The 12,671-nt window shown below is 39.5% G+C and overlaps 1 protein-coding gene across 1 annotated transcript in view; it reads left to right on the plus strand.

Moving 5' to 3' along the window:
- SHH (sonic hedgehog signaling molecule) overlaps positions 1–8,569 on the plus strand; it is a 43,312-nt gene extending 34,743 nt beyond the window's left edge. Inside the window, exon 3 of the mRNA XM_073629947.1 lies at positions 6,680–8,569. Coding sequence (XP_073486048.1) covers positions 6,680–7,377 — 698 coding nt within the window. The 3' untranslated portion in view covers positions 7,378–8,569. The remainder of the gene's footprint in view (positions 1–6,679) is intronic.
- Positions 8,570–12,671: the final 4,102 nt, after the last annotated feature.

A 12,671-nucleotide genomic window follows, 5' to 3' on the forward strand; every position in this document is an offset into this window, starting at 1 on the left:
CCCTGTAAACTGACCACGGTTTATCATGGCTGCTGAGCCCCCGATACCAGTTCAGTTTACGTGCCTCCGTCATCCGCAGCTCACCTGTCCACCTCTGTTCTTCTCTCCCCCCTCCCTCCCTGCCTGTCAGCTCGGGACAGTGCCCACCCCTCCCATCCTGCGGTTGAAATAACTTTTAATGTTTCATATAATCCTCTGTGTTTCCTAATCCTGTGTGTCCCTGTGTCTGTGTTTTACAAAAAAATGCCGTCTATACCTGATTTCAGAGCGCCGCTTGGTGCTCACGTGCCCGGCCGCCTCTCTCCTCCTCTCGTCCTGACTAACGTAAGCAGGGGATTCTCGGCCCCTCCTGCTCTAGCTGTCAGATCGGTAGAGGGGAGAGGCGGCTGGTCATGTGATCGGCGCTCTGAAATCAGGTATAGACGGCATTTTTTTATGAAACACAGAGACAGGGGCACACAGGATTAGGAAACACAGAAGATTATATGAGGATATGACAGTGGCTTAACAGCTACTTTAAGCTAACCTAATATTTCTGATGATGAACTCAACCCCATTCACTGCTCACAGGTCAGCCTGTATCCACTTTGATTCTCTGCAATCAGCCAGGTGCCAAGGTCCTGGAGTCTGTTCCTTCTTCACTGTAGTTCACCAACCAAATAATGGGCCGTGCACCAAAGATACTCAACTTCAGGCTTTTTACAATAACAGCACACTGCCTACTCCAACCCAAAGCCACGCCTCCAACATATTTCACCTGCAGCAGGGCTTAATCATTGGGTTTCCCCATGAGTAAACCCTGTTGTGGGTGAAACATGTCAGGGGCATGGCTTTGTGTGGAAGTGAGTGGTGTGCTGTCATTGCAATAAAGCTTACCTGGTGTTGAATGTCTTCAGTGTGTGGGTTCTGATTTACAGTCCTGTAACAAGTATACAAATCCGGGGATCTGACTTTTCCCTGACTTCACCCATTATATGCTTGTTCCAGGTCAGTAACTCTAAAAGTTTGAAGCCAGACATAGCCAGGCAACTAGCATTTTTAAAAGGAGGCCGGGTAGTTAAATTTAAATATATCAATCAAAAGTACAAAAAGATGTAACCTTGCCAAATTACTTTTCCTCAAATTGTTTGTTAAGGTTTGTAGACTATTAATAGTATTTAAAGTGGACCTATCATTCATACTTAACATGAATCAACAGGGTAGCTGTCAGCATAACCAAATCACATTATGTCTTTAGCTTGGAATGAATAAAAAATATACTGCTCTGAGATCCTCGGCCAAGGTAATGATCTCTTAGTACTGCCAGCATTGCCCATGATTTTAAACCAGACATAACCTGTCTGATTGACTTGTAGGGAGATAAGAGGTTAAGCAAGTCGCAAATACTATGCAGTAGTTATAAAAGGCCTGCATATGTAATCACAGAAAATGTCTTCTTCCATGAACATTTATGACTAAAGGAGATCTGAACTAGGGAAGGAGCCTCAAAAAAGGACCAGTCAAGGGTTTGGGTCATGGTCTCTGTAGAGCAGATCTTTTGCCATTACTTTCTTACTATCCCTTGTTCCATACCATGTCTTAGTGTAGAGGTGGCCTTCTTGGCAGGGCTTTACTTCCTCATATCAAAAGTGATAGAGAAATATTGAAGCTGTAGCAGAAGAGGTTCAGAAATCCAATATACACAGAATGAATGAAGTAGGAGCAGGAAACATTTCTCCGTAAGTCCTTGGTACAGATTCCTCTCCAGCAAGGATCGCAGTAAATAGCATATTATTGATATCACAAAACCTTGTGAGATTTGCATATAGATACACCAGTGCCTCAGATGATTTCACATTGCAGATATCCAGCTATGAGGTTGAGGGCACAGGCACATGACAGGAGGTTCACTGCTATTTTTTTTAGGAGGATATGATAACAAAAGACATTCTATATTAAATAAAAAAACATCTTCACTTAATTCAGGTCCACTTTAAATACTATTTGCAGGGACAATGTTTTTCAAACACTAATATGCATCAGTAATAGGGCGTACACACGGTCGGACTTTGTTCGGACATTCCGACAACAAAATCCTAGGATTTTTTCTGACGGATGTTGGCTCAAAGTTGTCTTGCATACACACGGTCACACAAAGTTGTCGGAAAATCCGATCGTTCTGAACGCGGTGATGTAAAACACGTACGTCGGGACTATAAACGGGGCAGTGGCCAATAGCTTTCATCTCTTTATTTATTCTGAGCATGCGTGGCACTTTGTCCGTCGGATTTGTGTACACACGATCGGAATTTCCGACAACGGATTTTGTTGTCGGAAAATTTTATCTCCTGCTCTCCAACTTTGTGTGTCGGAAAATCTGATGGAAAATGTCCGATGGAGCCCACACACGGTCGGAATTTCCGACAACACGCTCCGATCGGACATTTTCCATCGGAAAATCCGACCGTGTGTACGGGGCATAAATTTTCCCTGACATAAATTTTCTAAAAAGTTGCCTGTACATAGAGGTAGGCTTGTACCATATAGTAACCCATGTACTGTGGATAGAGATGAGCCAAAGTGAATTGTGATCAGACAGACTTAGGCTTCATGTACACTAAGCCTACACTGGCAGCTCCTAAACTTGAGTTTAGGAGCTTTTGGCATTTTTTGCCAAAGCTCCTATACTCAACTGCATAAAAGCCTATGTGTTAATGTACACATAGGCTTTTAGCAGAGTTTAGGAGCTGCCACGTTTATGTGAGCTTCAACCTCCATCTCCTGAACAAGGAAATATCACGTTCAGGATAGGACCGTTTTGACCGCTGGCTGCAGGAGCGGCAAAAAACATGGGAAAACTGCGCAGCGTTTGCAGCGTTTTGCGTTTTCCTGTGGGCGCTTTACACAAAGCCTTAAGCAGGTCAAGTATGATTTAATTGTATTTCCTTCCACCACAGGTGGAAGAATTTATGGAAATTGCTTGATTTTCCCATTGGTATTGTGTTCAGCCGGCAGAACGCAATGATTATTGCTAACAGCTATAACCACTGACAGTAATAAAACGTGAAAAATCCAACAGGCTGGTTGTACCCAAGATGATCAATGGATCGACTTGGGTGGAATCAGCCTGCCCACAAATGGCTCAAATCTCGGCCAGTCTCTATTGAACCGGCTGCATTTCACCAGCTTTAGTGACTTAATGGAATAGAGATTTGTGAATTGTGTAATTTGCTGCAGATCAGAAAAAACTGCCTGAACACATTCAGGCAAATCCAAAACTTTTTTTTCAGAAAAAGATGTCATTATTTGAATTTGTCAGGATTTGGTCAATCCTTGAAATGTTCTTCTCATATGATTAACAATGAAGCTGCCAACATCTGAGTGCTAGCATCTTCCAAGTTTCATCCTATATCTATGGCATTACTCTTGATGGTTTGCAGTGCCATGTAAGGTCGTGTGACTGCACCATCCACAATTCAAGAGCAAATATTGGATTCCTGCAGCTTAAAACTAGCCTGCCATTGTCCTGTCTCCCCTTCATGCTGAAGAATACGATGAGGAGATTAAAGTCCATAGTTCCAAGCAGGAAGATTCTTTAAGATATCTTGTTTACTGAACTTATGACAGTGGACAATGGGCCCCAGAGATCAGAATTATTATCACTGCCAGGGCAGGGTGGTCTTCACAGCAGAAAAACCATTACATTTAAAATTCAAAGGCGTTTGAGTGCCTTGGAAAGTGTCTGCCCTGTGCAAATAGTGCCTCTTGGATTTTGGAGTGTATGTGTGTGTGAATTGGCAGAGAGAGTTTCTGCACCTGAGTAAATAGGGGAGCTGGGAAGAAAAATGAAGCATCCTTTTTTTCCAAGAGTGCCTCCATTTTCTTCCAGGAATCAGAATGACAATTGGATTTTAATTAGGGAACCCAAACAAGAGGCTACTCAATCTTCACACCTCAGGCAATCCACTAGTGTGTTTGTAGAGTGGCTGTACAGGCTGGGATCTATTCAACAGCCCCCAAAATATGCAAACAAAGCTGTTCTGTCTCTGAGGACCATCTCCATGGGACAGAACAGTAGCACAAACGTAAGAAGAAAAAAATGCACAGCTTGTTTGTGGTCGGTTCCTGCTGCAGCAATTCTCCCATCTTTTTGCAGTTTGTTTAATTTGTTCACTGAAAGTGATAAAGATGTTAGCAGATCAATAAAAACTAAATTTTCACCCTGTTAGTTCTTCCCGAGAGAACCATTAGCGTTACAGTAACGAAGCAGCAGCTTGAAGTGTTGGTTTAAGAAATCATTGTAACACTTAAGCGTAAGGAGGAAAAGGAGTTTGGCAGGGAACCTTTCCACTTCACAAGTCATCAGTGATCAGAGATAAATACAAGTGTGAAATCAGGAAGGACCTACTATGCATATGGACGAAAGTCACAGTGGTGTTACCTCAACATCCAACTTGGTTGCTTCTTTTGCTTTTCAAACATGGCAAATGACAACTAAAGTTTAATTGGTTGCTACCAACAGCAACTTCCCTTTTCATCTTGGTCACTTTCATCTTTTTTACCCATGTATAGCTGAATTTCACCCATAATGCTAATTACACTTATACATGAACACAAATAATTTGGATCATGTTGAATTATCTAGCATGACCCAAGATAAAGCAGTTAAAGTTGTAATACAATGAAAATACCTACTGCATGTGTTAGTCGATTGCTTCTTAACACAGATGGTAGACAGGTATAAATGACTTGAGATTTTTTTTTTACTTCTTTTTAATTCTTACTGAGACTTGTTCACAGAAATAATAGTCCTTGGGAATTTTAGAATCATTGGCAAAACATGCACAACTTCCCGTCCATCATAGAACATCAGTTCTCATTATATTATATGATTTAATAAAGGAGTCATTTCTCTACTTAGCCCCATGAATCCAAGTTGCCCCAAACATTCATACAGGTTACGCTATTATTTCCCCCCTGCATTTGCTTAGCTGTTTGTAGGGAAAAATCTAAAGCTAAATGGTTGATTTAGTTTAGTGAATGCAGTGAAATTTCACTTTGCAGAGAATACTCACTCATGTGCAGGGAAAACAAATTGCACTTTTTTTTTTCTTGCACATGATTGGATGAGGTAAGTCAGCAGAGCTTCTCATCATTCACTAAGTTAGGGAAAAATCCCCCTACAAAGTGCAAATTCCCATGTAAAGTTATTAAGTTAATTTAGTTTAAGCTTATTTGCCTTCAGTTAATCAACCTCAACATTTTCCTAAAAACTGGCTCCTGGGTAAATCACACTCATGTTTTAGTCAAAGGGAGTGAATGTTGGAACTTGTTGGCTTATAGTTGCTTTATAGGCAGGTTTAACATGGAGCTGCTATGCAGAAATAATGCCACCCAGGCACTGCATTGTAACATTGGGAATGAATAAGGCTGGGTTCACACTAGTGCGAATTTGCAATAGCAGGAGATTGTGACTGGCTCTCTATAGAGCTGGTTTACATATCTCCGATGTGGCTCCGGTGTAAATTTGCACCGGGTCCTGTGCATCTTTTGGTCTATTTCAGGCCTGAATTCAGCCAAAAATTAGGGCTGAAAATGGACCTGAGATGGTGAATGGGGATGCACCGGACCCTTGCTGTGAGCCACATGCGGCTTAGATGTGCACCCAGCCTTATGAGATTTTTGCAAAAGTGAGTTTACTCCAAGCTACCACTTTTACCCAAATGTTCCAAAAATTAACCATTAATTGACTAATGCATTTCAATGAATGTCTGTAAAATAAAAATGTTTTGCTTAGCACTAATTTTATATTGTTTCACCAGCATTCATTAAAATGTATTGGAGTCAATCAGAGGCCAATGTTGATGAATTTTCAACAAGGGCAAGAGTGGTCATTTCACAGCAAACTATGTTTTGTAAATTTCAGCCATTCAATCATGAACTAGCTACGTCCCTTTACAATGCTAGATTAATTACTACTGCTTGCACAGTCTCAGGCATTCATGGTACTTGAAGCAGGAAATGCTGGTCAATGTTGTAGGCTCAAACTTTAGAAAAGTAACAATACTTAGCAAAAAAACATTATTAATTGAACTTTGACAAGCTTGGCTTTATAGTCCTCCAGCAGATTTTTTTCATTTATTACAGGTATTTACATAGAGCCAACAATTTTACGCAGCAGTTTACATATATATTGTACTTTCACATCAGTCCCTGCCCTCAAGGAGCTTACAATCTAAGGACCCTAACTCACGTTCTGACTTACACATTCTAGGGCCAATTTAAATAGGAGTCAATTAACCTACAAGCATGTACTTGGAGTGTGAGAGGAAAGTGGAGTACCTGGAAGAAACCCATGAAGCACAAGAAAAACATGCAAACTCTAAGCAGGTAGTGCAGTGATTTCTTGTTGGGCAAATCAGTACACGTTAATATAAAGTATGTACATCTAAAGACAGTATTAACAAAGCATGGAGTGGTGAAACTTTCAGCTCCAGAACTGATGGAGTCCAACATAGTTTAAAGAGATGATTGAATAGATAGCATATACTGTATGTAACTGGACCTAAGAAACAATCCCAACCAAAGCACCCTGTCTTTAAATGGGGTTTGCTATTGTTAGCATGTGTGATGATAGCAATGTGTGAAGTTTTTAAATAAAATATTTAGCATTGTTAATCTTTTTTTTTTTCTGTTTAAGAAAACTCGGTGGCTGCAAAATCCGGTGGTTGCTTTCCTGCTAATGCTAGCGTCTCTTTGGAAGGTGGTGGTACCAAGGCATTGAAGGACCTAAGGCCAGGGGATCGCGTGCTAGCAGCAAATGAGGAGGGGAAGCTGGTCTACAGTGACTTCCTCACCTTCTTGGACAAACAGGAGAGTGTGAAAAAGGTCTTCTATGTGATTGAGACCCCTGAACCCAAGCAGAGCATCCGACTGACAGCTGCCCATCTTATCTTCGTGTTACAGAGCTCAGCTAATGGCACCAGGTCTTTCAAGTCTGTTTTTGCCAGCAACATAAAACCAGGAGATCAGGTGTTTCTAGCTGATCATACGATGATGGATCTGAAGGTGGTGACAGTGGACAAGGTCCACCTAGAAGAAGACATTGGAGCTTATGCTCCTGTGACCTCTCATGGAACAGTGGTCATTGATGGTTTCCTGGCCTCTTGTTATGCAGTCATTGAAGAACATAGCTGGGCACACATGGCTTTTGCCCCGCTCAGATTTGCCTTTAAACTTTTCTCCTACTTTTCCCCCAAAGACTACTACAACCCACCTTCCACATACCTTCATGTTGAAGGCATCCATTGGTACTCACAACTCCTTTACCAGTTAGGAACTTGGATCTTGGATAATGATTCTCTTCATCCACTGGGAATGTCAACGAGGTCCAGTTGAAACATTCCTCAGTCATTATATTAAGACATTTATTTTTAATGTAGGACAGTCCAAAGTAGACACTAAGGAACCCCATCCCACATTTCTTTGTCCTTATTATTATTTTTGTATTATTTTATTCTTGCATCACATTGTACTTTACTTTCTTTTTGTTCTCTTCTGCTGAATATTTATTTGTGTGTTGTTCGATTAGATGTTAAATATGAACGGGATATACAAGAAGCCTTAACTAGTTTCTTTGATAATTTATTGTCTTGCGAACTTTCCGTGAACTCGTGAAAGTTCTCTGTGTTGATTCTAAGTTAACAAAGCAGATTCTATTTTTCTACGTGTTGAGTTGTCTTAACTCTAAGGGATGATTTACTCAAAGGTACAACTTTTACTTCAACTTAGGAAACTCATGTTCCTTTCAAAGGGTTACCAGGTAAAGATAAAGATACAAATAGCAATCTGGTCTTTGAAAGCACAGGTGCTGGTCAGAACTCTGGAATAAAAAGATACTATCTTTAGTAAATCTACCCCTTAGTACTGTTTCGTTACTTTTGTCTTTCCCTCACCATCTTTGACAGACCTCCATTGTAGGTGTCCATAAGGGGTTTTACTTGGCCTGGCTGTCACTGAAAGTGTTAAATAATTGTGAGAAATGACTTGTCTCAGTGGGGGGTCAGTAAATTATATTTTTATACACAGAATTGTAAATTAGAATTTTGTTTTTCAGAGATCAATACTTACTGAACTGCATTTCTTTTCTTTTATTTTTTGGAAATAGTGTACAATACGAGAATATATTATTTTAATTTAAATAGTTTCACAACGTAACATTATCGCATATTCTATGTCTGTTTTTTTATGTTTTAATATTTTTTTTTTCATTTGTATAAACTTGCATCTGGTCACATTCACCTAACTCACAGACTGTTACACAAAATTCAATTTTTTTATCAGTTTGTTTTCTCTTTGACACAGTAGGAATCTTGTCATTTTACCTGCAAAGAATTTATTAGAAAGTCATATTTTTTAAACAAAATACAAAGCGCACATAGATGAGGACCTCCAGTGGATGAAGACTGTTGATTTGCATTAATAAATTGAATAACCGCTGTAAATTTACTAAAATGTATTTTTTGGAATACTTTGTAATAGCTTTAATAGTTTTATAGAAATAAAGTGTGCTATGCACAGCTTGCTTGTATTTAATGTTGAAAAATCATTGAAAATTCAGATTATATGACTATGAACATTATACATAAATTAATTTAATAGAATGGTTCATGTACTTTTGTAAAGGCTTTTTTTTAATTAACAAAAACATTTTTGTAATAAAAATTAAAGACTTAAACTTGAATTATCTTAAAACATGCTAAGGAGCAAAATGTTTTTTTTTTATTGTTAACTAGAACTTAAAGTAACTTAAAGAGAAGTTTTACTAAACTTGCTAGGATAATGGCTCATGCCTCTGAATGGCAATACAATGGCAAGAAATTCTCCGCTTAAGCGTTTAAAAAAAAACAGCACTTTACAGAGAGTTGATTCAAAGTGTTACACACAGTGCTCAGTGGTCCCTCTCACTGACCTCCATGTCACTTCCAACACAGGAGGTCATCAGGAGGAACCAATGACTGCTGCACAGGACACAGCATATTAACTCTCCTGGGAAGCAATGGTTTCAGAAGACACTTTAGAGGAGAGTTTCTTCACAGTGAAGAAATGTTTAGTGGTGCAACCAGCAGGAGGGGTAAGTATTCACTTTAATATTTCAAAGGGTGAAATTTTTCAGCACGTTTAGTAAAGCAACATATAGTAGTTGTTTAAAAGTGTTTATAAAATTAAAAAACAAAAATGTAATGTATTACCTCTTACCAGTACTTCTATGAAGTGGCTTGTTTTCCTTGTGTTTTACCAAGTAACCCTGCAAATAGTACATTTCCTGTTCTAGGGTGACAGTATTTACTGAAACCACTGTATCTATGCAGGAAACCATAGTTGTTACACTGACTGAACTACAAACATGTCTTCCCTTCTTATCTCACTACATGGGGGGGGGGGGGGGGGGTGATGGGATTAAAAATGTACACAAATAAGATTTTTTTTTATGCTTCCAGGTCAGTTTAAAGGAAATGACAAGCACACAATTTTGACACTTTATTTAATTTTCCAACACTGCATAAAAGCAGCATTGTACCAGACTGTCCCACACTACAGGTTAGTCAGCATGGCAGCACCCATGAGTTTTGTATTAATCTAATGAAACGACTCTAATGAGTCATTTCTAATGTGTGTATGCATTGTACTGTATTGTACTGCATTGCATTATTTCAGCATGACTGTCAAACAGTCATGCTGAAAAAACAGCATTTGATCAGCGCTTGCAGCTAATGGCTGTGGAGCCGATTGTGTATTCTGACAGGGGGAGTCATTTCTAATGAAATGACTCTAATGAGTCATTTCTAATGTGTGTATGCATTGTACTGTATTGTACTGCATTGTACTGCATTGTACTGTATTGTACTGCATTGTACTGTATTGTACTGCATTGTACTGCATTGTACTGCATTGTACTGCATTGTACTGTATTTTTCCAACACTGCATAAAAGCAGCATTGTACCAGACTGTCCCACACTACAGGTTAGTCAGCATGGCAGCACCCATGAGTTTTGTATTACATTGTATCATTAATTCAGAAGCTAAAGGGTTGATTTTCTAAAACTGGAGAATGCCAAATCTAGTGCAACTCTGCATAGAAGTTTCTAGTTTTTTTTTTTTTGTCAAAGCTTCATTTAGGAAACTGATGCTGATTGGCTACCATGCACAGTTGCACCAGATTTTACACTCTCCAGTTTTAGTAAATCAACCCCTAAAAGACTCAATTGCAAATGGTCTTTTTATTCAGAGAGAGTCCATTTAAGAGGATACCAAAATACTTAGAGACAAGTTTACCACAATTCACTCTAGCCTGTGCTTTCCTCCAATTCCCAATCAGCTTCAGGAGAATTTCTATTTCAACATTTTATGTTGATGCTGATTGGGTATTTGATGTGTGTGTGGATTGGGGTAAAATTGCTTCTTTATAATGGTGTAACTATGGGCATAGCAGACCACACTGCTTCTTTGGGGCCTGAGACCAGGAAGGTCCCACTAAAAAGGTTTTCTGATGCCTTCATTCCAAAAGAACTGACCTCAGATGCAATGAACTGACATCAGATGCATTAAACTGACATCAGATACTTATTACAGACCTTCATTGCATCCCCCCTATCTGTGATTAGATTCATTGCCTTCAGAGCTTCTGGTCATCCTGGCAAGCACTTTGATATTAACCCTTTATGCCTAAGGGCTCATTTACATTTGCTTTGGCTTCAACACACATTAAATCGTCTACCGCTTTAACGTGCTTTTATGATGTGTTTTTGCTTCGGTGGTGCTTCGATGAAGCTTCCGTGGTGTTTTGATAAAGCTTCCATGATGCTTCGGTGGAGCGTTGGGGATGCTTCCATGATGCTCTTTTGAAGCTTTGTTGAAGTATTACAGATGCCCTGCGTGTGTGTAGATATCTCATACCTGCAATTTCTCCAAAACAAAGCGAAGCTAAAGCTGAATTAAAGCCTCTAAAAAGCTGCAGGTGCTTCATGTGAGCTTCAAGCAAGCTTTGTCATGGAGTTCTATGGAGGCTTTGAAGATGCTCTGAAGCACCAGTAAAGCGACATGGGGTATAATTTCTTAAGCGAAGCTGAAGCAAAGCAAAGAAAATGCAAGGTGTAAACAGGACTGTGAGCTAACCATTTTATTTAATGACAGGGGCTTTGACTGGCATTCAGAGAGCTTTAAGAAAGCCTGTCCGAAGCCATGTTTTGAAGCAAGTTTAAACTAGCCTAACATAGTATTACTGCGAATTTGAGAATCATCTTCCGCTATAAGGGCTCATTTACACTTGCTTCAGCTTCAACGCTTCAAAGCTTCAGCTTCAACCGCTTCAACAAGCTTTTATGATGTGTTTTGATGCTTCAGTGATGCTTTGGTGAAGCTTCAGTGATGCTCTTTTGAAGCTTTGCTGAAGCTTGGCAGATGTCCTGTGTGAGTGTTGGTATCTAATACCTGCAATTTTTCCAAAACAAAGTGAAACTAAAGCTGAATTAAAGCCTCTCAAAAGCTGCAGGTGCTTCAAGCCAGCTTTGCCATAGACTTCTATGGAGGCCTTGAAGATGCTTTGAAGCACCACTAAAGCAACATGGGTATATTTTTGAAGCAAAGCCGAAAGCAAAGCAAACACAAGATGTAAACAGGACTGTAAGCTAATTATTTTATTTAGTGACAGGGGCTTTGCCTGGTGTTAAGAGAGCTTTAACAAAGCGTGTCTGAAGCCCTGTTTTAAAGCAAGTGTAAACGAGCCCAAAAGCATAAGTTTCCTCTGTCTCCCAGAAATTAAATGTTGGGCTTAAGGCAAACCAAATGCCCTACAAGCTTCTGATGACGTCATATATTCAAATCTTTATTCAAGCAGTAACCATTGCAATGGCCCCCACCTAGAGACTGCCCACTCTAACATGTTTTAGAAATTTGTATTAAATTTATAAAGTAATTGTGCATAGGCACAGCTACCTGGGGAAAAAAAGGTTAAAGTGAATTTCTTTGACAATGTCTGTCCTCAGCCCTGGTCCCTGGTAGTATACTGACTGATGCTAACAGCTTTTCTGCTAATTGTCTATGTTTTAGGTATACTTTGTTAAGATCAACTACACCATTGTCCCAATTGACATTACCACATGCTTCAAAGAAAGGTCATGGAGCCCCTTTAATTGTACCACCCTGCTTTTTAAGGTGGATTTACACATACCAAAAGTCGACCAGCTTCTAACACCTAGCTTCTGTCAAACAGTCATGCTGAAAAAACAGAATTTGATCAGCGCTTGCAGCTAATGGCTGTGGAGCCGATTGTGTATTCTGACAGGGGGAGTCCCCCCTGTCAGAATACAATAGCACAGCAGGGGGGAGATCCCTGCCTCTACATCATTTGTGTGGATATGGAGATCTGTGAGTCTTTTTTGTTCACCCTGCTGGTTGAACGAAAAAAAAAAAAAATTCAACTTGTATACCTGAGTATATGTATATTTAGTGTATGTCTGAGTCAAAGGAAACATTATAAAAATTATTGGGCCCATCTGGAATGTTTTAAAGGTCAACAGAATTTTCTGTAGAAATCGATAAGTGACAATCCAGTAACCAACATACACTAGAGTTAGTGATTCATTCCAAGATATGGTAGGAATTTGAAATGTCACTTTATGCCAGAGCAGGA

Source organism: Aquarana catesbeiana, linkage group LG05 (genome assembly GCF_042186555.1).
Source record: "Aquarana catesbeiana isolate 2022-GZ linkage group LG05, ASM4218655v1, whole genome shotgun sequence".
Taxonomy (NCBI): domain Eukaryota; kingdom Metazoa; phylum Chordata; class Amphibia; order Anura; family Ranidae; genus Aquarana; species Aquarana catesbeiana.